Source organism: Pygocentrus nattereri, chromosome 29 (genome assembly GCF_015220715.1).
Source record: "Pygocentrus nattereri isolate fPygNat1 chromosome 29, fPygNat1.pri, whole genome shotgun sequence".
NCBI classification, from domain to species: Eukaryota; Metazoa; Chordata; class Actinopteri; order Characiformes; family Serrasalmidae; genus Pygocentrus; species Pygocentrus nattereri.
This window is the reverse complement of record NC_051239.1, coordinates 14,484,524-14,510,470: the sequence shown is the minus strand read 5'-3', so window position 1 is coordinate 14,510,470 and position 25,947 is coordinate 14,484,524. Positions and strand designations below refer to the sequence as shown.

The following is a 25,947-nucleotide window of genomic DNA, read 5'->3' as shown; positions in this document are numbered from 1 at the left end:
GCGAGAGACTGAAAATTGGCCAGCTTAGCTTTGGTATTGGTTGTGTTTGTTGTTTATTTTGTGGGAAAATAAAGAAACATGGCTGCTGCAACCTTAAATCCTGCCTCCAGCGTCCTCCTTGAGCCCGGGGTAGCACATGCCATGCTACAAATGCGAAACCACATTCTGCCCACATTACATAGGCATGGCTGCCCTAGAGGGTGTGGGTGCTGGACTGGATGCTTGCAGTTCCAACCTGTCACCAGCAGAGAATGTACACGCATTTTAAAATGTGCGACAACAAAGACCCCCTTACTGTACATCTTAAAACCTAAAGACAAAGTTATACCTGAAACACTTCATCACTTGATGTCTTCAGTCCCTATATGTTTTTTAAGTGTTGTGAAAAGGAATGGCAACATTACAAAGTGGTCAATGGTTTACTGTCTACATTTTTCAAGTACACTGCAAGAAATTTAAATATGTGTTGATTTAAAACAACAAATTCATGAGATAAAAAATAATGCTGTTGTATTTAAATGTAATGATAGTCAAAAATCATTTACAAATCACTTTAATTTCAACATTTCTTCCCAACTTTTTCTGATCTGGTGTTGTGTGTCAATTACCAAGTACAAATAGTAGCCTAATCAATGATTTTCAGTTTGTTATTAAAAGCGGAAAACAGTGGCAGGTCTAAGCAAGGACTGGATACTAAATAACTGTAAAAGTGCTGCCAGGTAGCCTGAATCTCTTTAAAAGTGCTGCAAAGTAAATATATATATATATATATATATATATATATATATATATATATATATATATATATATATATATATATATATATTTTACAAGCTTTAAATGTCCATGTCTAATATATAATGGCCAAAGAATAATCCCATACCAGCATTAGCAGTAATTAGCAAAGACGTGTATACACTTTAAATGTCCAGGTTTTGACATTTGTGGCCTGAACTGGACCTGGCTTTGAAAATCACACTTCACCACTGCTAATATTGCAAAGGGTTGTAATTACAAAATCAATCATTCCAGATTCTGCCACTTTATCATTTAAACAGGGAAAGCTTTACAATTTTATGGGTAACTAACATGACAAATTCTTAATTCACTATCATTTATCATTTAACATTTGCGTTTGGGTTTTTAATGATAAGTTAGACAAGAAACCTGTTTCTAAACTTAGAACTTCAAGATCCTTAAGGTTTTTCTAGGGTCTGCAAGAACAAAAGGAACAAGATAAACATTGTTCACAGTGCTTCAGGCTTTCTTATATTTTAGAAATGTTTTAAGCATGGCTAGGCTGTAACACGAGTAACTTCGGGGAATTCTGGGAATGCATTTCTGAGACTTTAAGCACTCCATGTAGTCCATGTGCTATTTACATTATAAATGAGGAACATTTTGAATCTCCTCTTAACCCTTAAATACACAGGTGCATGTTTTGCATACCTTTTATAATGTATATCTAACTCCAACTGTATGGCCTTGATAGTGTAAAACTGTCACCACCAGAATACACAAAACAGTAAGGAGGGTAACAGTGAGGTCACTAAATGCTTTCCATTTGTTGAAGTAGATGATGCACCTTTCTAGCACTGTAATAGCATTCCTCTCTCTGTCTCTCTCACATACCTGTATGTGTACAGGTGTTTTCAATTATAGTAATGGGTGCTTTCTGCTGCTATATACTGCATGTGCTAGGCTAACTAACATGTCTAATAAGTACATCACCAATGGTGCTATATATCAAACAAGTACAGTGGTATAAATGTTATTTCTGAAATACAGCAGCTTTCAAAAGAAATGTAAAAATGTATCTTCAGCTGCTTTATGCGTTGCTTACCTTACAGACGACACAGTGCATTAACTATAGGCTACCTTAATTTTGTTTTTTACAATGCCAGAACAAACAGTAGACTGGAAGATTGGTTGAAACTGGAAAAAAAAATATATGTTACTTGTAGAAAACCTATATTTTATCCTATATGGTTCATTGTACAAAACAAAGAGAATGTAGAAACAAACTAAATAACCCAAAGACAAAAAACAATACCAGACAAAAATAAACTAAAGGCTAAAAACAGTAGTGTAGTGGTCATCCTGATATAGCATTATGTCATACAGTGTCAGAAACCATGCAAATGTCTATTTGCAATTACTGAAAAACTCAACACAATTTTAGGCAGGTTTGTGATCCTTTCTCACTGCAGATTTCACAATACTAAGAAGTGGTTATATTGTTATAGTTATTCTATTAGTTGTTAGCTACATTAGCTGTAGCTCCAGTGCGACACTAAATAAGCAAATTTCATGTATCAAGCATTTCTTAGTTGACTGACTACATTTGGAATAAGGAGATAATTATGTAAATGTGATTTTTTTTTTTTTTTTTTTTTTTTTTTTTTTTTTTTTTTTTTTGCCAAACTGTCCCCTTAAGGCTAAATCTGGTAATTGTTTATTACCCTTTTGTTATTCGTTATGTCTTTGCAGCTATTTTAGCCACTCATGAGTCTTATTCTTCTTCCTTTCCCTCACTCCCAGGTTGAGCAACACAAAGAAGCAGGCCGTGCACACAGTTATGGGCATCTGGATGGTCTCCTTCATCCTGTCCACTCTGCCGGCTGTGGGCTGGCACGACACCAGTGAGCGCTTCTACGCCCACGACTGCCGCTTCATTGTGACGGAGATTGGCCTGGGCTTTGGTGTCTGCTTCTTGCTGCTGATCAGTGGCAGCGTGGCCATGGGCGTCATCTGCATCGGCATCGCCCTCTTCCAGACCTTCTCCATCCAGACAGGACACAACGTGGATAAGAACAAGTTCAACGTGCCCACCATTGTAGTGGAGGACGCGCAGGGCAAGCGCCGCTCGTCCATTGATGGCTCAGAGCCCATCAAGACCTCTCTGCAGATCACCTACCTTATCAGTGGCATCGTCTTTATCTACGACTTCCTCACTGGTTTCCCCATTCTGGTGAGTCAAAGCAGACATGGCGGGGATGTTAATGAAGGGCTTGATCATGAGTGTTAACACCTGAGTTGAATTACTCTGCTTGGCTGAGAAAGACTGGTGTGTTGGTTGAAAATAAGTTGTAGATTTATGGCTGACGCTCTTATCCAGAGCAACTTACAATTTGACCATTTTACACAGGGAGGCCAAGGCAGTGTTCAGAGTCTTGCCCAAGGACTCTTATTGGTATAGTGTATACTCAGGTGGGGATTGAACTCCAGTCTACAGCATAGAAGGCAGAGGTGTTAATCACTACACTATCCCAACCAAGTTAACACATCGTCTACGAATGAACACACTTTTGTACATTTTCATACACGGCTACTGTTTATTTGCTGAACTTAACATATGGTGGGGTGGGGGCAAAAAATTAAGGCTTAGATTTTTGTGTTTCATATTTTCCCAGTACACACCACACCAAGAAAAAATGTGCACAATTGCAGAAAAGCGCCAAATTTACATTTCCTGTAGAGGATGTATTACATTATTTTTGCTGTTGAAATAATGAAAACATAATTTGACAAGGAGTACCCAAATTTTTGCATACAACTGTATTTTTGATAATGCATATGGCTGATTTTCCACTGTGGTCCCTGAGTCAAAATGTTATACACCAGAAAAAAAATCAATAAACAAAATAAGAGTTTATGTACAGTGTAATACTAAAATCATAAATAAACAGAAGACCCATACTCAAGATTTTATAGTATATTATTTATGTATGTATAACACAATCATAAACCCTGTATAGCTATTTGACATTTATGCTTTACAACTGTCTACGCAAGTATTCATTTATGTATAAAACTCATAAGATAATTTTTGTGTTCTAAATATTTAATGCATTTTTTATGCAGGGGCCTTAAGCTAAACTCTTACTTGTATTATGCATAATGCACAATGCCTATTCTCATTACTGAATTGAAACATTTATAAAAGACTTGGCTTTTGGAAAGATACTGCTGTATCATTTTGACATTCATGACTTTTTATATGTATTTATATGTGTAGTATAAAGAGTGGAAGTGGTGTTCAGATGTGTGCCACCTGTGCTTCATGGAAAAGATTGATGTCTCTGTGACAAACTAGACTGGATTTGTCCCCGACTCCGGCCACTTAGAGAGACTGTGAAAGCTTTCATCCACTATGGTGGAGCAAGGGCTCTGTGCTTAAAATTTAATGACCGATTTCCAGTTCCACGCTTGTCAGCAGTGGAGGAGTTACTCTTAGATCAGTGGTGTGCTTTTTAGAGAGAGAGAAGATGAGGTTGTGAGGAAGTCGAAGTAGTCTGAAGACCCTAGGATTATTCATCTCTGGAGAGCTGGCAAAAACACTCAACAGAAAGTTGGCATAGCATCGAAAAAAAACCTTTAAAAAGTGGTTTACTTTTAATTACAGAAGTAATGTTCCCAATGGGTCACAGAGGTGCTTATGTAGACTTCATTATTATTAAATGAACCTTTGCATTTAACCTCATCTAGTGCTCTAAGTGGGTCAGGTTACAAGAGAGCAAGAGAGAGAGCTAAACAACAATGGCCTTGAGAGAAGCTACACATTTGTTTAGTATTGTGGGAGTAGAGTAGCATGATATGGACAAACCAGTAGTTTTCAGTGGTTTGTCCATATCATGCTACTTTCAAATAGCACCAGTTTTACATGAAACACACTTAAATATAGCATTTCCTGTGCATTTTAGTGCACAAAAATATAATAAAACATGAATTAGGGATGGGATATGTAACCATCATGAGGTACACCATGGTATTTGAAATTGAAGCCAGTACTGAAAAAGTATGACAGTATTTAAAAATTATGAAGTGTCAGATTCCTGTTTCACATAGAGGTGGACAGTATTTTATCATTATTGTGGTAAATTTTATTAGCAAGACACACATTTCTGAGCATATTGCCAGTTCTTAAAAACTGACCAAAAAAGAAAATATTTAGTCTCGTTTAATTGGTAAAAATCATTGTATTTAGAGTTTTTGATGGCAGTATTTGAATATGGTACTACTTGTTGCCTCTGTCTTTAAGTATTGTGTTATGATACTTTAGCCATACCGTCCACCCCTAATTCCATGTCTGAACAGCTAAATAAACACATTCTACCCATTTATATTTTGGAGGGGATTACTGATTGGTGATGTGGGAGGTCAGATGTGGGAGGGACAGATGCTTTTGTAGGATCTACTGATCTTGAAGTTCAGCGCTGCTGCCATGACAACACTGAATGATGGTGCTAACTCGGTGAAAAAAGCACATGGATTCCGATCTGTGTATTCATAATAAGGTTGTATGACTGTGAATCAGATATGTATCGAACCTAGAACCACATATGAACATGGCTCAGATCAGATGGGTGTGTTCACGCAGCTCTGAAAACATCAGTATCTGATGGCAAAAAATTGCATTTGTGCCACTTCAGTCTGGTACTGTGAACATCATGTTAGAAAGATTAGATGTGAGCACAATAATCAGAATTGAGCAATGAGACTTGTAATGTAAACTTAGCCAACATATATAGCCGGTTAAAAGAATAATTTTCAATAATTTCAGACTGACATTCAGGGAGAAATTATAAAGTATAGACAGTATGGTTTCTCTGATATTGGGCAGATCATCTTTGCTATAATAAACCTTTAAAAATATAAACTTTTGAAAAGACTATAATGAGCCACTTTTAACTATAATGTGACGCTTTTGCCATCTTCAAAAATGTCTGATGTATATTTATACATTTGAGACACTTCAGCCGCCGAGTATTGCTATATTGCTGCTCTACCCAGCACATGGTCCATGGCCCGTGATTTTAATAGTCTGTGGTGCATACGCACTTCATGAGCTACGAATCTGGAACTGATTGTATGTTTCACTTGCTGAACCATCTTCCAGTGGCCCACACAGATGCATTGTATGTAATGACCCTCACTGTTTCCACTGGGCAGTTGAATGACTAATGAATCCAGACTGGAGCAGATTTATTGCCTGCCTTTGTGAGAGAACTCTCCACTTCAGAGCGCAGGGGCCCTCAGTGCCGCCCTAATGCCATATACTTGCTTAGAAATAAAGACTCCTAGTTGGTTCTTAGCTTGGTAATAATCTAAATGGTATAGAACAGAGCTGCCCAAAGTGTGGCCCGTGGCCTGCTTGATTTAGCCCTCCATAAATTTACCCTAATCCCACCTCCTCACCCCATAAGAGAATAAACATACTACAATACACAACATATGAAATGATTTTTGTTCTTTTAAAATCATCCTTTTTAGTTTTTAGTTTAGTTTTAGTATCAAAATGCTGTGCAGTTTTATAAAATCTTTCACCCTTACTGCTCCTTTACTTATTTTTATTACAAATTGTTTTAAAACTTCTACAATGTAGACTGAAATACTAGAAGCGAGACACCAAAGAGTACTTTAAAATGTTTTATTCAACATTTGAATATTCAGTATATTTACTTCCTACCAATTAGTTGAAATCTAATGTGATATTACTGTAAAGGCTGGTACAGAACCTTTTTATTATGTGGAGGTTCTTCACACTAACACACCTTTTTACAAACTGTTGTTCAGGAAAACATGCATGAAGATGTTCTTTAAAGAAGCAAAAGAGTTTCTCATTTGTCATCACTTCAAAGAACCCTAATGGGCATCTTTATTTTTAGGAGTGCGATTGCCCAATTTTAATAGAAAAGGTACCTTGACAGAAAGCACCAGGTTGTTAATACAGATGTACTGTGGCACAAGCAGTTTACAAAACTACATTGCATTTTAGAAAACAAACATTTTAAGGCCTTATCAGTTTAGTGCATTGGTCACTCACCCTCTTTCCTACAGAGTTTAGTTCCAGTCTGCATCTAACATGCTGCCCATCCTCTCATGTAACGCCAATGCATCTGATTCAGCCAATCAAAGACTTCTGAAGAAGGTAATTAGCTGGAGCAGGTGTGGCAGATTGCAGTTGGATCTAGATTCCAGGACCAGGGCTGATGACCACTAGCTTAGTATATTCCTGTAGACACAAGTAAAAAGCTGAGGGCACAGAACATTTTTGTTCCTTTGTTGACCCGTTGGTTCTTGCATTAATATATTCATATTCTTGCATAGTTCCACCCCCAAAGGAAAACAGGAAGACATTTTTGATTCTGTTGTGTACCTGAACAGTTGCAGGCATTTAACATGTAGGTGTCATCAAGGAGCTTCAAGAGTCCATGCATCTTGCTCCAGTTGTGTCAGAGCTTGCTTTGTTATCCAACTCTCCTACTAACAGTCCATTAATATTTAACACGCTCCTGTTAGTTTTCCATTTTCTCTACCTCTGTAACAAAGGCCAGTATGTCTTTTCCTTCTGCTCTGCTTCTGTTCATTTGATATACACCTGCTTACCACTGCCTCTTTTTCTAGTAATTAATAGAACGGCCCATTTCTTTAACATATAGTTACACTGATATTGCACTTCAGGCACATGCTTGAGGTACATAAAAAATGTCCACAGAGAGGTTATATTTAGAGTATTTACAGTTATGTCAGGACATCCACAAGGCCCTGCTTCTCTCTACTTCACTGGAATAATGAGCTATTTAAATGCATTGACATCTATATCACATCACACTTCATTTATGACTGCTTTTATGGAGAGCGCGTTGAACGTTAGCTTACGGCCCACCTGAGTGCCCTTTAGAGCATGCTTCACAGCGATATGCTACACATGCTTATGAGTATGTATTATGAAATGTTGTGATAAGTAATGGGGTGAAATGGATACTTAAAGGCTCTCTTGTGTAACTGGCTGAACTAAGCCTTGCATGAAGTGGAATGGCTATGCTAATAGTAGCATAGCATCGGCTTTGGGGGATTAAGCACTGAAGCTGAGATGAAACCCAGGCCAGACTACCAAGATTCCCGTCCAGTGCAGCCTTTTCCCTTGCCAGTACTACATGCTGCATGGCTGCCTGATTATTGTCTATTTTCTTTGGCTATAGCAATCTCAGTCTCTCAGGTTTCTTGGTTATGAGAAGGATTATCATGAATTCAGGAAAGCTTGTAGCTTCTATAGTACTGAATTTAAAATGACTGTTTATTTATACAAACATTCATTTTCCTCTGTGAATTTCTAGCAAGTACAGTAGAGGGAGTTCAATGCCAAACTTGTTTAAAACAAATGTATGAAATTTTTGCCCAAGGCACTTTGTTTTGCGTAAGCCCAAAAGTGTCTCATCTCTACTATAAGTATAGTTTGTGGTTATGTCAAGTAGACTTTCCCTTCCACATAAGTTGAAAGTAAGGATGCATCAGTGCCGTTTTTTTCCCATCTCTGTTTCGCTAGTGTATGTGTCTCCACCCCGACTACGAGTACAAATACATAGTTTTAGTACTTACTGATACAGAGTCCGATACCATACTGAGTGAGCTACGTAGAATTAGGTAGTTGTTAATGTAAATGTGTGCAACCTTAACAGTTCAGTCATTGAATTTAGCTGATTTGAAATGCATTAGCTAGCTGTGTTATATTATTTAACACCACGTCAGAAAAGTGCTTCTGTACAGCTGTAATTTTGCTTCTTATCTGTATTTTTCAACATCAGTCTCTGCAGCTCAGTGACAGCAGGTCAAACAGTAAATTTGGTATAGAGGGACTTTGGTAGCAAATCAACTTTTTTCTTCTCCGTCAGGGAGTTATTTCCAGCCATTCAAAACCAGGCTCATCTCTCTTTGAATGGAGAGAGACGAAAATAAACAAAACTGAAGGTTTTCAAAAACAGATTTGCAATAACTGACAAAATTTAACCAAATCTGCATAAATAGTTCGACTACATAAAGCACAAAAACATGCTTTTTTGTGTTGTTTTGGCTATTGCACTTGAGAGGATCTCGACAGCGAGTCGGGGGAAGGGGGTGCTTTCCCACTAGCAGCTTTACCAGCAAGCTGATTGGCTCCTTTTATTAAAAGGTGGGAATTTGTCAGCAAACAGATGCCATGATGAGTGTTACAAGCTTCACATTCGTATTGCGACCAGTGAGCAGTCTTCTCCTTTGTAACATCTCTCATACTACTCACTATGGCATCTACCGAGACTGATGCTAAACCCTTGAACGAAAGAGTAATGTTAAATCTATTAAGACAACATGCTAATCGCTACACTCTTCACTGAACGCAATGCTAACTTGTGAGTGAATCAAGATTATTACATCTTATAGTAAGACAGCCTGCTAATTGTTCAGTGTTGCCTTGTTATACTCTTGAGTGGAACAGGACTGTTACATCTGATAGTAAGACAGTGTGCTACTTATTATACGTTTCAATAGCCATACCCCTTAAACCCCCCCATGGCAAAGGGCCCCTGCAAACCACAAGGCCATAACTGAGAAGGATGCTGAACCCTGGAATAAAACATGCTAATTGCTCCATCCTGCCATGTGTATAATGCTAAACCCTTAAGTGAAATAAGAATGATATTTCCTATAGGACAATAATAGCACCATTGTTAAAAGCTTGACATCAAAACAATAGCTGAATCTATTTTAGTGCTATATAGAACCCTTTTCAGAAAGGGTATATGTAGAACCATCTACGGCATATTCTCCATCAACCTGAACAATGCTTTCACAATGGAAATGCAAAGGGTTCTTTGAGTTTTCATGGTTCTATATAGAACCATTTTATTTACAAAAGAACCCTTGTAGGACCACCTTTTTAAGAATGTATACTAGGACAGTATGCCACTTGCTACACTTTGAACGTTGCTGATGAGATCTGGTCACTTCTTTTACAGGTAGTGAGTTTTGCTAGTTTGAAGTACGACCGCTCCTACAGCTGGATGGTGCTGTGTGTGCTCTGGTGCTCCATAGCTCAGTCCATCCTGCTCCCCATGTTCCTCTGGGCCTGCGACCGATACAGGGCTGACGTGAAGATGGTCTGGGAGAAATGCGTGGCCATCATGTCCAACGACGACGTGGACGAAGGTAAGAGCCACTGGGAAAACATGTGCATGGTGCCAGAAGAGAAAAGGATGTGGATAAAGTGGCAGGAAAAGAGGGATTAGGGGAAGTTTCCCCTTTTCATGTTTTTCATAGAATTAGGTCACCCATCAGACATCATTTGCTCTAAATCTAAAAATGAATTTGTGCTGAAACTGGAAAAGGGGTTCATTTAAGAAGTGCTAGACCTCTCTTTGGGACAGCCAATGATTAGTCTCATTGGATTTATCATGTGACCTAGTTTTTCTTGAGAGAGAAAATCTCTCCCTGATATAATGAGAACTGTACTTTTCCTGCCTTAACAGAAACAATGACAAGGCAGTGACTTTTCCTGAGGCACTTTCAAAGACAAAATTACTGCAGTAGAATTGACTAATGTGACAGACTTTAACAGAGCATAGAAATGGATTGTTGTCTCACTTGAAGTGACTGTATTCACTTTGCAAGAAACGATAAGGTGTCAACTGAGCCATAACTGATGCAAGCTTCACCTGTAATGTCAGTTTCTTTTGTATTGTCATACTTGTTTCTGGAGGTTACTGGTTGCTATTTTATTCAGCTTTGTTTCATTTTAGCTTAAGATCAAAATAAATGTGAAACCTTTATTTTAACCAACATATGGAGGGTGAATAATACTGCAAATAAAGTCAGGTCACATGATAATAATTAGGCAAAACCTTCTTTCCTAGAGACAGTGTTACATGTATTACTTAGTGTTTAGTAACGTAGGAGACGATTTTGGATTTGAATCCACTGACAAGAGATTAGTAATTATAAATCAAATGTGCAACACATTATTTTAATTTTTTTTATTGTGCTCCTAATATTACCAGTGCTTCTGCTTCTTTTCAGAGGGCTTGCCTTGTATAACACAGCTCAGTTGTATGTATAAGGGTCGTTTCTTGTTCTTATCTGCCATTGATTTGCATGATAAGCTGCCTGTGCTAATAGCTAATGTCATCCTTCATCCTGCAACCAGTTCACATTTGCCTAAGATCAGCATTTTGCACTGCCCTACAACTGTTTATTTTCCCACACAAGGTTCAACCTTTATCGTTGTAGCAACTACTAACATGTTACTCCTGAAGTAATCATAGGTAAAAAGATTACCTAAATGAATCTTTTTTTTATTACGTAGCTTAGTGATTTCCTTCATCAGCGAGTTTCTCTAGAGAGGCCGTTTGCTTTTTAGCAGCACACTGGAGTACTTCCTGTTTGGTAAACGACAACGGTCATGATGTTAGTAAGAGAATCCCCCCCCCGCCCCCAAATGCAAATGGTTTTGCTCTCCCAAAAGACTTATTAATCTGTCTTTTTTTGTTTGTTTGTCCTAAATGGCTTCGAAATTTCAATGCGGACCCAAAACCAAGAAAAGTGAATTGTCTTTCTCTACCTATTCGTCTGTCTGTCTGTCTGTCTGTGTATCTGAGCACGTTTATTTTTAATCCTGATATATATGCTTTCTGCGTTTGCAGAAAACAGCCAGGATGGAGGCATTCATCCGGACTTAATATATGACAGACCATATGACTATAGCTCTGCTGCTGATATCATGACGGTAGACCGTATTGCCAAGTACGAATTCTCGACCTTAGAAAGGGGGGTCTCCCAGGGTTATCCATTGAGGGAGCCTCAGGAAGATAAAATGCACTATTTGCAGGTATATTTCCATTGATTTTTTTTTAAAAACTTTCCTCATGAATTGATCTTTTTTTGCTACTAATATAGATAAAAAAAACTGCATGCTGCAATGGCCCTCAATATTTTTACATCTTTAATTATTGTCGTATCCCATTCTGGAGTCATTTTACATTTCTGGTGTTTTACTCATAGGAAATTTGATATATGCACACCTGGTGTGTTTGGAATATGACCTAACAGAAGGCTTTCTCCTTACATTTTAGTGATGCCTTTATGATGTTCCTCATTGTTATGATGCAAAATTTGCAGGTATACAAACTAACTGCAAGCATTGTTTGAATATTGAGACCTTTTAAGGTCAGTTAAATAGTTAAACAGTTGCAGTTACATAGAGCGAACATACTTTTATTCAGTGTGCTTGTGATTATAGTGACTAAAGTGTATTCTATAAGATACTGGCAAAGTTTTAGGGTCCCCAGTGTGGGTACAGTCCAAAGCAGGGCCTACAGGTCCTATAATGTACCCCATTATATCACAATGCACCCCAACCTCATGTTTAGCTCCAATCAGTTAAAGTGCAGTACTGTGCAAAAGTCTGAGACCACTTTTCGTTTGTTTTATTTCCAGTCAAAATGGCCATTACGTACTAGTTATACATTTTTTCAGTGTCTTAGAAAAAGCAGGAAATATATTTAACAGAGAATTACACAAAAGCCTCAAACCACAACAAGTATAATATCAAATCTGTCAGTATTTAATTTGTCCACTTTTTAATTCTAACTCACATGTTGGTCCCATTCAAAGGGACACTAACATCCACACCAGCAACTTCCCAAACACAGCTGCACTGCAAATTTCTTATTCATGTGCATCTAAAATGTCTAAAGAAGATATTTCTGAGGAGAGAAGATATAAGATAATGCATGAGCATAAAGGAGGGAAAAGTCAAAAGGAAATAAGACCTGCTAGACCACAGAAACGGTCACCATCAAATAAACAGTACTTAAGTCTTAAATCTTAGAAAGAGATGTGAAAATCATTTCAGAAACTCCTCAAGTGGATTGTGTCCAAATGTGTAACTGGGATTACTTAGACTGAAATGCAACCAACTTCTAAGACTGAACTTGGATGTGTGGAAAAATATCCTTGCAGATTTCTTTGGAAAACCTCTTTGGAAAACGAAGTCTTCCAAAGAGAATAAAAGCTGTAATAAAGGTAAAGTATGAACATCGCTGTCTGGGAAACCAACCTTTTCTCTTCAATAAATGGTTTCTGCTTAATTCCTGACACTGAAAAAGTAATGACTTAATAACCATTTTGAGTGGAAATTAAATAAAGTGTGATCTCTCTACTGCAGCAGACCAGCTTGGTTGAGATATAAAATTAGCAAGTAAAAAGCCAATTACATTGTCATTTTCTTTATTAATTGAAAGTAATTTTTGAAATGAAAGTAATTTGTGTTTGAGAGGTCACTACTGGAGAGAAGCGTCTTTGAAGTACTTCGTAACGCAGGAGGTTCTCCAGTTACGAATCAGCTGTCTAAATTAGAATTATTACTTCATAACTGTGTCACATGGCTTTGGCATTGTGAGCTCTATGTAATTGTTCCTAATCTCATGACCTGACTCCAATTCAAAGCACCCGTTTCAGTGCTGGCTAAATCCAGTTCCAACACAAACAATAAAAACTGTGCTTTGAAGGGACCAAGACGATGGTGGTAGTAACAAAAGTTTACCTTACTGCTTTGGTGAGAAAGTAATATTGTATCCAAACTCAAAGCCAGTTTTAGAGCTGTGAAATGCTCCTCTTCAACCTGATATCACTTCTAACTCTGTTTCTCTACATGCAGTCCTCAGTTCCACATAAGAGATCTCTCTCTGTTGGTGATATTAAGCTCCACTCACCGTGTTCATAATTGCTACAGTCAACCAACAGCCAAATGATACAAAAACTAACTCCTAAAGTCTGGACAGAGATCTAATGTGATGAGGCCTGAATGTAAAAAATGAGTGCTTAACATGCCCCCAGTTCTGTGCCAGTCACCCTCAAAGCTTCCCCCATCGTGCCATCTCTCATTTTATTGCAAAAACATGCAAACTATTACGCAAAACAGTTTTTCCATTAGATGCGAACACAGTGCCACAGTGGTCCTTTACTACAACATGCAACAGTGACATTTTGCAATAAAATGCTGATGCACTTAAAGTGATAGTTTGGTAAAAGATCCAGTTTAGACAGTTTCCTCCCAAACATCAGATGTGCCAAGATATGTCTGGTATCCAGAGTTTGTTTTCTACTAAAATGTAGAAAATCGTGGGTATAATTTGTGTAGTGCTGTTGATAACAGTATGTCATATAATGTAAGCAGTACATTAAATATGCCAAGTTTTGTTCTTGTCAGCTACAAAACTAAAGATGCAAACTTTGGACACCAAACATGTCGCAGCTGATCGACTTTGGGGTGAGAGGAGAAAAAGTGTAAATGAGATTTTTTACCAGACTATGACTTTAACATATTATTAAACTCATATCAGTGTGGCAAAGAGCCAGCAGAATAGTATTCATTAATGCAGGTAAACAATGAGGTTTCAAGGGGCAGGTTTAAGTGCAGGTTTAACCTCCTTCATCCTCACATAGTATTGCTTTATTTCAGGTGTTAATAAATAGCACTGCACCAACTCCATATACATGTGATATTCTTAAGGCAAGAACAGGTCTGCAGATTTTTTTTATTATTTGGTGAACTTTTCCTCCCAATGAGGAGATGTAAAAAAGGCGTAAGGCCCGAAACATACAGGACGTGAACGCGGACACTTCAGACGGGGCTTTGCGCGTAGTTGCGTTCAGAAAATGTGTCACGACTCATTTCGTAACACAATGTAAGCACAAGCTGGATTCTGAGTGTTACAGCAAGGGGCGCTATAACGACAGCCAAGCCTGACCAAGCGGTTTCGCACCGCCAGCATGCTTTCGCAACTGCCACAGCAGATGAGCAGTTGACTCTCACGTAAAGACGGCATAAAAATATTATTAATCATTGCATTTCCAATCCAAGAGAAGAGGTAAAGCAGCTCACTGTCCTCTACTGTCCATGTTTAGCTGTTGAGGCTGTTGCAATAACGATAGATCCCTCTCTGATTTGTGCTCTTTCACCCCCTTCAGTACGGAGTGTTTTAACCTCCACAGCAACGTAAGAACGCACAGTGAGTTTGTTCAGAAGGGCCGAGCATTTGCAGTGCGTTGGCCGATTGGTATCATTTGCGTTTGCATCCTTGTGTAAAGTGTGTTTCGGGCCTAAGTCTTTCTGTTCATGTGTAATAAGAAGCGATACTGTTTATACGGTACTGTGCAAAAATCAGAGACCACATTTCATTAATTTCATTTCCTTTTGAAACTACTGCTGAGTTCATGAACGGGTATCCAGTTAACTGCAGGGGTGGAAAAAACAACAGCAAAAAAATGCACGAGCCGAATATTATATGAAAATATAATCTGGGCTTAACTTTTTACTTGCTCAGCTCTCATAGAGCTGAGAAACACATTTTATTATTCAAAAACAGCCAAGGGGCAGGTTTTCATTGTAGATGAGTGGTGGGTGCTGCCTCTTCAGATGAGCTAATGAGCTAACAGAGCTAACCAGTATCATGTTAGATGCTGATGAGGACTCGCAGTCTTCTACAGGTATTCTATCTACAGTTCACCACAAATAACATGTTGTCAGAGAAATATATATACAGAAAAAAATATATGTGTATATATTGTATTTTCCTGTCCTAACTAACATTAGCTAGAGTAGTTAGCCTAGTTAGTGATACAGATTCACAACTACTGTCTTCTCAATCAAGGTCTCAACAACACACTCACATTCAGGAACTGCTTTTTTAGAGGAAAGTATGACACATCAACCCCCAAATATGAGCAAGACCACCACGATCCACATTTACTGTGTCTTCAAATTTAGCTAACTTTGTCTGATTTTTTTTTTTGACAGCTACACATTCTTTCAGACCCGAAGTGCTGAGTTGTTTTCTCACAGTGGAAGGATGGACAGAAACACTTGTGGATTTTTCAGATTTGAAGCAAGAGTGTAGTTGATCTCCTTTCTCCTCAATACTGTTTCAGCTTTTGCATGGGTTTTTAAGTTCAGTTTTAGAAACTCCTCGATTTTTACTTTGTTTCTTTGACTTTTCTCTTCTTTATGCAAGTGGTTTATCTAATATCTAGTCTACTCAGAAATATCTCCTGAAAAAGTTAATAGCTTTCTGTCCACTTTGACTGGAATTTACATAAGAGGGTTGGTCTCTGACTTTTGCATAGTACAGTAAGTCAGTGTTATGAAGTCTCCTTATTCTATTATGACAGTGTTTTTACCAGTCAGTCTTTCTGATTGGTTGTTACTGATCTCAATTTGAGGACATATAGAAATGCAGTTTCTCAAGAAAATCCTGCTTGAATTTCCTATTAAATACATCAGAGAGTCATGAAAGTTAATACAAGTGTAAGAATACTAACTAATACAAGTGTAAGAATACATACACAGAACAGTAACTAAGTTGCACAGACAATATATTATTTTACTGGCTCAATGGACTTGACCTGCCCACTATTAAATCTGACCTTCAGCGCCATGACCAAAACAGTGCCGTAGTACTCCATTGCTCATATAGTAATGCTTTGCTTCCCTCTGCTGGTCAAAGTTTGCATATACTCGCTTCCAGCCAGTCATCCTCAGAATTATATACACTTCAGAAAACAAAGCAAGCGTAGAGCTTCAGCTGCTGTTTCATTCTTTCATTAACTAAGGGTGCTTGGTGCAAAGCTTGTGTATGTTTCTGGGAGCACAAAAAAGATTTCATACTAAATACTAAACAATTATGTCTCTCTTATGTAGTTCTCAGAACAGTGTGGAATGTGAGTATTAATCTGTAAACTAAGTAGTAATGACTGACTATCTGTAAGCTTAGCAATTAATTATGACTTTTTAGATGCTTGTGCACTTTCTATGGTTTTCCTATAGCCAGCTTTTTATGTTGCCTTTGATCAAAAACAAGTCTTTAACCTGATAGAGCAGGGGTGCCTAACCTTAACCACAAAGAGCCAGTTTGGCTGCAGGTTTTTCACTTTTTCAGTTAGTCTTCTAACATTTAATCAGATGACCTCCTGCTTTGTTGGGGTGAAAACCTGCAGCCACACCGACCCTCTGCGGATAACACTTTAAACTCCTGCAGGAGAGCAAATTTTTTGTCCCGCCATAACTTTTCAAAGATGCTTGCTTGATGTAGGTGTACCTTAATGGTGAAAAAAGTACATTTCATTATTTGCTTAATGGAAGGAATAATTGTGTGCAACCAACAGTTGTATGTAAAAGTTTGGCTGCTCGTGGTCAAATAACGTTTTGCTGATTTTAAGTGAAAATGAGTTAACATGTCCTCTACACTTCTGTTTTTTTAATGCAGATTTACTGTTTTTGTATTTATTTTTTCCAATACGGTAAGCTCAGCAAATAAATAGAAAACTTGCACTCAAATTCGTAGAATGTGTGTGCAACCTTGTTACCGAAACCTACATACATACAGGTGACAGATTACAGGAAAAAGGGTCTTAGTAAGATGTTGGACCACTACAAGCCACCAGGACAGCTTCAGTGCACCTAGACAACAACTGTAGAATGAATGGAACTGTACTGGAGCACCATTCATCCAAAAATATTCCCTCAGTTTATGTCTTCACGGTGGTGGTGGAAAGCCCTGTCTGACATGTTGGTCCCAAATCTCCCATTGGTGTTTAACTGGGCTCAGATCCAGTGACTGTTCTTGGTTGTCACTACACGTGCTCTGGAAAATATTGTGATAACTATTCTGACCAGGTCAGTTTTCCCTGTATCTGTGTAGACCAGTGCTATAGTTTTTGCATCACTTCCTGCTGAAACACTAGCCAGTTGAGCAGTCTTTGTGTCTGAAGCTCCTGACATCTGTGCCCCATATTGAAACCCCCTTCAAAGTCACTTAGATCTTTTTCTCCTGCTATCGTCATCCAAAATAGAGTTTAACTGGGCCTGGTAAGCATTTTATTCAGACACTGTGGAAAGTGGCTCATCAGACCTACTTAAAAAATTACTTCCATGTGGTAACAAGCAAGTGAACTAGTTTTATTCAGCTTCAATAAATACTTTGAATTCTTTCAGTTGAATAAAAGTTAAATTGGTTGTTACCACGTGAAGTCATTTTTAAAGTAGGTCTGACAAGCCACTTTTTACAGTGCAGCACAGAGCATAGTAGGGTTCAGAAAGCATTCTCTGCTTTAGGCTTATTGAGGTTGTTCTCTTAATTTGTCACCTGTCTTCATTTGTCCTGTAGGGGGATTTCTGCTTCTCCAGGCCAGGGGGCTTATCTTTCTCTTGGACACAATGTTAGATGCTTAATCATTTCTTATTTGAGCATGGTAAACTGGTTTCGGTGACAGTGTTGAACACATAATTTAAACATTATTATTACATGCTTAAAAATAAAGGTGCTTTGGGGTGATACCGTAGAAAAACGTTTGGTCCCACAAAGAACCGTTCAATGAATGTTTCTTTAAAGAATACATTTTGTAAATGCGATGTGCAGCTTTTTAAAGTTTTAAAAATCCCAGATTGTGTACCAGTTAAAGGCCATTACTAGAACTGTACATCCAAGCCAAGACATTTTGAGGAGTATTTATTTGTTAGTGTACTTAAAACATCCTAATAATGCAAATGACTGATCTCACCATTTATAACTCTTTTAAATGTTTACAACATTTAAATGTTCTGCAAACGTGTTCTTTAAAAATGTATGACGGGACAAATGGGTACTGTGTCGGTAGAATGTCTCGAATCTTTCTCGAATGTCTCAAAGTAGCGCTTTACTTGAACTCTTGCTGCATAACATTGACATAACATAGATGTCATATGCTGTCGTGAGTGTCATGACAGATGTCGTGATGGCTAACTAGAGCATACTTAGCAAATTAGGGTCCCATTTTATATTAAGTGTCTCTAATAACTGCAGTTACACATGAACAATTTGTGCAACTAACTACTGTTACAGATGCATTGCAGTAGTACAGCTTATGTATGGTTAGAAACCTGGAGATACACTTGTTTAATTACAGGGGTAAAAACTAAAGTGATACATACAGTATATATAGATACACACACATATTCGCATAAGCTGTACTACTGTAATCCCTTTGTAACAGTGAGTACATCAACAGTAGTTGCGTATGCATATTTTTAACTTTTCTTAAATGGGTAACATAAGATTTGAAAAATCTTGACATTAGACATTAGATGCTAGATTTGAAAGCATCAACTTGTTTGAAACATAACAGCTAATAAAAAAGCTAATTACATTGTCGTTTTTCATTCATTGAAAGTAATTATTGTATATCTTGACACTTACTGGTAAGGATGATGTGAATTATTGTATGTCTTGACAACTCATTTCAGCATATGACACCAGCCATAACATGTTAATGACATGGCTATGTCAGTGTTGTGTAGCTGGTTCTCCAAATCACATTACCAAGACTTTGACTGAAATAAGCTTCTTGTGGTAATGGATGAAGAACTTTGAGAGCATGCCCCACCTGTTTGCAGTCTTACAAACTGGTACCGATTGTTAGTGTATATGATTAATGGAGCCACGCCGTGTGTGTGTGTGTTGCGCCAGGTGCCCCCTACAAGAAGATACTCCCACGACGAAACCGACATGTGGACCACCGGGCAGATCCCTTCATACCTGCATCGCTGGGGCTCCACCGAGGACATGGTGGGGATCCCGCAGTACAGCTTGCCGCGCCACGAGAGGCGGCGGAGCAGCCTGGTGTCCTACCACGAGGAGAGCCGCCCCCAGCGCATACGCCGGAGGTCCGAGGACACACACTCACTCAAGCAGCTGCCGCGCGTCGAACGCTATGAGGACGACTTCAAGTGCTTCAGCCGTGACGAGGTGGTCAACTTCATTGATGAGACACCGCTGGCCAGCCCAATGAGGAGCCCGCGGCGAGCCTCCGCTGTCTCGCTTGTGCCCGACGCCTCGTATGAGCAGCACGTCATCCTGCTGCCGCACTTCCCGCTCACACACTTCGAGCGCGAGCCTCAGGCCCTGCGGCGCAGCTCCGAGCACATCAAGGGTTCCCGCAGTGAACTGGCTCAGGAGTCACCCAGGAATCAGAGCGAATTCTGCGGCGATAACAAGGGGTGCCGTGAGCACCGGCGGGACACCAAGCGTGTGCATGAAGCGGTCCTTCCGGGCCAGGGCGTGCGGACAGAGGTGCACTCACCGCTCAGGGGAAAAACAGGACAGACGGAGGCACTCACCTGGGCAGTGGACAACAAGCAGCATGTGACTAAGGGCGAGAGCAAAGGAAGCACAAATAGTTTCTTAAACTCGGCGGCCACATCCACGGGTTACGTCACATTTCACGATTCCATAGGATCGACAAGCTAAGGAGCCTAAGGCAGTTTTGTTATTGTATGTCATGATAAATCTCTTAATCGATATTAGTATTAACGTCATAACTATACAAGTGGAATGTTTTTGTAATCTAGGCACTCCTTGAGGAGTGGTTGACGGGTCGAGGCAGAGAGACGTTCTTTTCTAGCTATTTTATTAAATGTTACAAGCATATGTAACATTGTGCTCTGTATCGCATACTTTGGAGTTGATATGTCAGGAGCCAGTTCGCTTTGGAGCTTTCTTGTTCAGTTTCGTCTTGGCATTTCATAAAGAATCAAGTCGGGAGTAGAAAAGGCCTCTTGTTCAGCAGTGTATAGCTTCTGTTTACAATCATGCACTAGCAACACAATTTTTTATCTGATATTCCACTCTTTCCAGTGTTTTTGTTGTTTCTGATTACGTGACGTGTTTTTTTTTTTTTTTTTTAGTAATGGAATAAATGTACAGTAATCATATGATTTGCATCAAAAAAGCAAGGCTCTCCTACTGGAGTCCAATATTTTCCAAAGCATTTTTACTTCACACTTACACAGTTATAAATTATTTGTGTTTATAACAAAACATACTGAAGCTAAAGTTGCAGATTACGTATCATCATCACACCCCAAGTTCTCTGCTATTCAGTGAACTGTAATAAGGAATCTGGAGAGAGATCAAAGACATATTGTTTTTAATTTGTTCTGTAATTAGGAGAAAATGTGTAATTAGCTTTTATGGATCATTCTACCGAATTAGTTTAAAATCAGAGTTGATAACACATTTCAGACTTTTAGCTGACTTGATCTTACACTGAAGTAGGTTGACTTTGACCCTATACCTTTTATTTATTTTCATTTGTTTTATTTGAAAGAGTTAATATTCCATATTCCAAAGCAGTCAAAACACTACTGAGACATTTTCAAATGCAAATTAATGCGTCATAATTTTCTTTACTGTGTTACAGTTTGAACTGATCTAGTAGAATGATTCATACAGTATACCGGGAGGTAAAATGTCCCCCTCCCACAAGTTCATTTATACAGAAAATGACTAAATTCCGTTTTCAAGTTTCTTCTGGTTCTTATGGTTTTGGGTGCCTGAACATATTAATAAGTCATTATTTATTGTGATGCAGTATCTTACTCTACTGAGACAAAATCCCCTGTGTTCCTCTAAGCTCTGTTTATACAGTTTGAAGCTGTAAAACAGTGCAAGATGTAATACTTGTTACATTTAGGTTCATGTCATATCGGCACAGATTCTAACTATGTCAGATAAAGCCGTATGTAGGCTTGCTGTAAAGTTAAGCCATGGATTACATCTGTACAGTCGTATGCAAACAGAGGTGAAATTAGTAAAACAGACCTTACAAAGAACACACGTCTGCATGTTTTAATGGACAGTCCTTGTTTATTTGCTGAATGAAACATATTGAAGAAAAAATAAAACATAAAATGTGGCCTGTGGAAAAAAAATGTAATTCGTTTTTTAAATAAAATGTTTCATTCAACCACTTAAAATCCCAGGGTTATTACACACTAAGACGTGTTATTCAGTAACTACAGGGACTTCAATGAAAACTGGTTGAGCTGTTCTTAAGTTAAGCATGTAATAAAACTGGGCCTGCCAGCTGGCCATGTAAGAGGTTAATTCCCTCTATAGGATGTATTAACTGGTTCTCACCTCAAAAATATGACAGAAGGTGTTCAAACATTTGCATACAACTGTAAACTTTATTCCATGATTGAAGGGGAATGCCTTTTTTTTTTTTTTTTTTTTTCAAAAATGTGTGCATGATCGAATCATCAAAGTGGAAACGAAATCATTTAGTGGTTTGATGTGAAACAGTTCATTGTAGAGAAACTTACCAAGATTTTCTTTACAGTTGCAGTGAAGGGAGCCAGGGGTCACAATGTTTACAGCACACATGCCATTGAGTTGTTCTATGTAATGTTGATAACGGTGAACTAATGATAAAAAAGAAGTTTTCTTTCAGTGCTATTTTGCTCTATTATGCCCTGCACTGTTAAAAGATTTACTGCAGTTACCAGCAGTTAACAGAACAAGAAGTTGTGTTGACCGGCTCACAATTTTAAAGCAGCCGGTTAACTCATGTATTTGAGCTAAAACACTATTTTTACAGTGTCAATATAACTGTCTGCTTTTTTTAGGCCTATATTTTATCTTAAAGTTACCTTAAAATGTCTCAGAAATAAGGCAACATATTCGCAACCATTTAGTAAGAACTTTCTGTGAGGTAGCTTTATAGGCGTTCAGACGTCTGATGCGTATCACTACCACTCTGAATAATTCATGGCTGGACCCTTTTACACCTAATTTGTTTGGCACAAACCTATAGAACTTTTTCTTTAGTTAAGTCTATTTTGACAGGTCCACGACTCTGAGGTAGAAGCGGCTTAGAAAAGTGTGTGTGTGTGTGTGTGTGTGTGTGTGTGTGTGTGTGTGTGTGTGTGTGTGTGTGTGTGTGTGTGTGTGTGTGTGTGTGTATTTTGACAAGTGTGAAACACGCTGTACTTGGATTGGGTCTCTGTTCGCTTCCATGATCACATTTTTATGTTTTCTAGCAACACGTTTCATTTTGGCACATGGATAGTAGAAAGTATTTATTGGTCTGGCATCTTCAAAAGTGACAGTAACTGAGCAGAATTTCTGACCAATAACTAATAATGGTGCACCTGAGCCTTTGCAGTGAAATGAAACTAACTGAAACAAACAAACAAAAAAAAATACAATATCACAAAAACCCAAACTAGGTGTGAAAATTGCCAAAGTTTCTAAAGGAAGCCAGATTTCACATCAAACCCTCTGAATGATTTTGCTTACATCCTGACCTTTTAAATATGCAGAAATTGTGAAAAATGTGTTCATTGTACACATAATTCACATGTAAGGAGCAAAAAATGTACAACTGAAAAAAAATTCAACGTCATGTCACAGTGAGGAATGCTGACGAATGTCCTGCTTCACTGAAATTAAGTCATATTTTATATTCACTTAAGTTTTAAAACTTCAGTACTTCAAATTCCAATTGAAGATTCATTCACAGGCTGATTTACTCCAAATGAATTTGTTTTCTTCTGAAACGTGTTGGGCTGTGTTTAAGGAAATGTACACATCTAAAAAAAAAGCAGTTTCTTTGTTCATCATAGAGTGCTGGGTGCTTTCCTCCCATCGTTCCCTGCACACAATGGGTTATTATTGCTATTTGGTGTATTTCTGTCTTATATATATCTTATAACATTCCAAAAAAATGACTTAAGAATAACGTTTTTTAATATTTTTTGAGGGTTTGTAGACTTCGCCGCTTGCTGCCAGCATATGTTTTTGGAACGTTTATTACAGCCAAACACTTCAAAATCTGGTGCTTGATATTTTGGCAGCTTCGGATGAATTTGTTGTTATTGGTTGCCCTTGAGGTTTCATACAAGAATCTGACACTGCCTTTTTCTATATTCCAGACCAGACCATCCATTTTTTTCTAAATTAAGATCTACCACAAGAGTCTTCCTTGTTCTGTCTACTCTGAGTGGCTTCTAGCTAACCCGTAGGTCTCATTTTTAGTTCTCCATTGGCGTTTTGGCATAGATTTGTTTTAAATCTGTCATTATCGAAGGAATGACTTCGAAATGAATGTATTCACATTGGATTGGTACGTGGATATTCATTAGTCAACTTGAAATGGGTCTGTTATCTGAGCCTTAGCTATGTTCCACCTAGATCACCTTCCTCCTCACTTTTGTTTCTTGAAAAACTATAAGATGTAGCACTAATGCTTTGTAAGGCACTTTGACACTCGCATCTCAAATCTGGTATGATGATCCACTTTGTAGTAGCTTAATGCTTGCAGTCTCTTAAATTAGGGCATTCCAGATGTCACTGTTTCAGTCTCCCACTTTAATGAAACAAATATGTTGAACTGAAGAAGCTTTACAGTTTTTCCGACGTCACAAGGTATGCGTTTATTTCCGCTTGTTCATGTGCAAACAGGCTCTTTTTAGTCGTTCCATGTGACGTTCTTTTAAAGTTGAATATAAAGTTTTTATTTTGTATCATATCTGAGACTAAAGATGTCTTTCTGGTAAATGAATTAACAGCGTTTGATGTTTTGTTGCTCAAATGATGGTCATTATTTTTCTCTTTTTTTGTAAAGTGAAGTACAAAGAGGACATGCCAGTTGTTTGAAATCGTTGGAACTGTATTTGCCGTTTGTATCTGTAAAAGATTCTCCAAAATCTCAACGATGTTTTGAGGTTCTGGGGCAGAATTCTGAGATGTGATGGAGAGATACACCTCGAATTTCAGCGATCATACCTTTTAAAATATTTAAAAAATGATTGCTGAAATGATTATTAAAAATAAATCAAATGTTTGAACATCTTGTAAAACACAGTGTTTTTATTATGGCCTCCCTGTTATCGCTTGCATGCACTGATAACATCGCTGTAGCTCTTTCGGCACGTTTTAATATTAACACTCATTTCATTGTGCAGATCTCTGCAGTTTATTTTCTAAGAAGGTGACTAAAAGGTATGATATTGGAATGCTGTGATCCCAAATTAACTTCAAGGTGAGGCTATATTAGCATTTTCTCGGTAGTATGTTGAAAATTGTGTTGTTGGTTGGTTTAAAATAAGGAGAGGTGGGTCATCCAGGTCCAGAAAGTAAAAATAAATCCTCTCCAGGATTGCCTGTCTTCTCTACATTACTTAAGCAGCAATTGTTCAAGTTTGTTGGAACAAAATCCTTGGGAGGATTTCTTTCTGGACCTGGATAACCCACCTCAGACTGGAGGAGGAATTCCGTCATTAAAAGTGAATTCCACAGTTTTTTTTGTAACAATTAAAATATAAACAGATTCATTCAGAGTTGCTTTATTTGAAATTCTAGAGAAGCATACAGTCAGAATTGTTCACGATGGTGAAAGAAACCAGACGTCTGAAGCATTTAATGTCTGTAAAAGCTTCCTGACAGAAACTGTTAGAACTGTTTCCAGTGTCTGACACGTTATTTTATGGCAACTCTGAACTGGCCTAAAATGTATTTTTTTTAAAAATCCATTCATGGCAGAAAGGTGAAGGGTGCACAGTATTCTGAGACAAAATAACCACCAAGAAAATATTACATGTACCACTATTTTACCATCATTAGCATTATATGTAAAGCATGCAAAGCTCAGAAGACACGTGTAGGTTCACTGATCATTTTGGATAGTGAATAAAATGGCTATATGTGTGTTTGACATCACAGCCCTGGTGCCTGTCAGCAAGACTGAAGATATCTGAGACATCTAGGTAATTTCTCTGAACAATTTCTCACTAGACCACTCTGAATGACTTTCTTTCTATGCTCAAAAGACAAAACTACATAAAATGTTTTAGCACTTACAGCTTTTGAACTCGAACCACTAAAATGTTGTACTTGTGATCATACAGCGTTTTAACCACTGCAGAATGTTCAAATTATTACTCTATCATTTATATCTACTATATACATTATCTATATTTCCAAACATCCTCACTTAAACAGTGCTTAATTAAACATTTAACGTTTTCAACATTAAAGAAAACCATTATAGAGCTTCTGAAGCACTGCTAACTAGCTTTGTCAAGCCATCTTAAAGTTGGTTCACAACTTCCCCCTCTAGTTGGTTTTGAGCTTTTTGCTCATTTGACTTCCTATTACTAAAGACCCATGGAAAGGAACACAGTAGGGCACTAACTACTTTCTAGTCCTGCTGGTTTAAGTCTAGATTTTAACCAATATTGTGTGGTGTTACTTCACAGATGTTACCGTATGCTGAAAAATATAGCCTTCTGAATGGTTCTTGGCCTGGATGTATGAT

At 38.0% G+C, this 25,947-nt stretch overlaps 1 protein-coding gene across 2 annotated transcripts in view; it reads left to right on the top strand.

The window, feature by feature from the left end:
* Positions 1–24,478, top strand: part of LOC108432137 (probable G-protein coupled receptor 153) — a 63,210-nt gene extending 38,732 nt beyond the window's left edge. The window contains exons 3-7 of one of the 2 annotated variants that reach the window (XM_017705783.2): positions 2,542–2,971; positions 9,777–9,966; positions 10,834–10,863; positions 16,514–16,533; positions 19,317–24,478. In XM_017705783.2, the coding sequence (XP_017561272.1) occupies positions 2,542–2,971; positions 9,777–9,966; positions 10,834–10,863; positions 16,514–16,533; positions 19,317–20,096 (1,450 nt within the window). In that variant the 3' untranslated portion in view covers positions 20,097–24,478. Of the gene's footprint in view, positions 1–2,541; positions 2,972–9,776; positions 9,967–10,833; positions 10,864–11,456; positions 11,642–16,513; positions 16,534–19,316 lie in introns of both variants that reach the window. The other variant, XM_017705782.2, reaches the window with a different exon arrangement.
* The last annotated feature ends 1,469 nt before the right edge of the window (positions 24,479–25,947 follow it).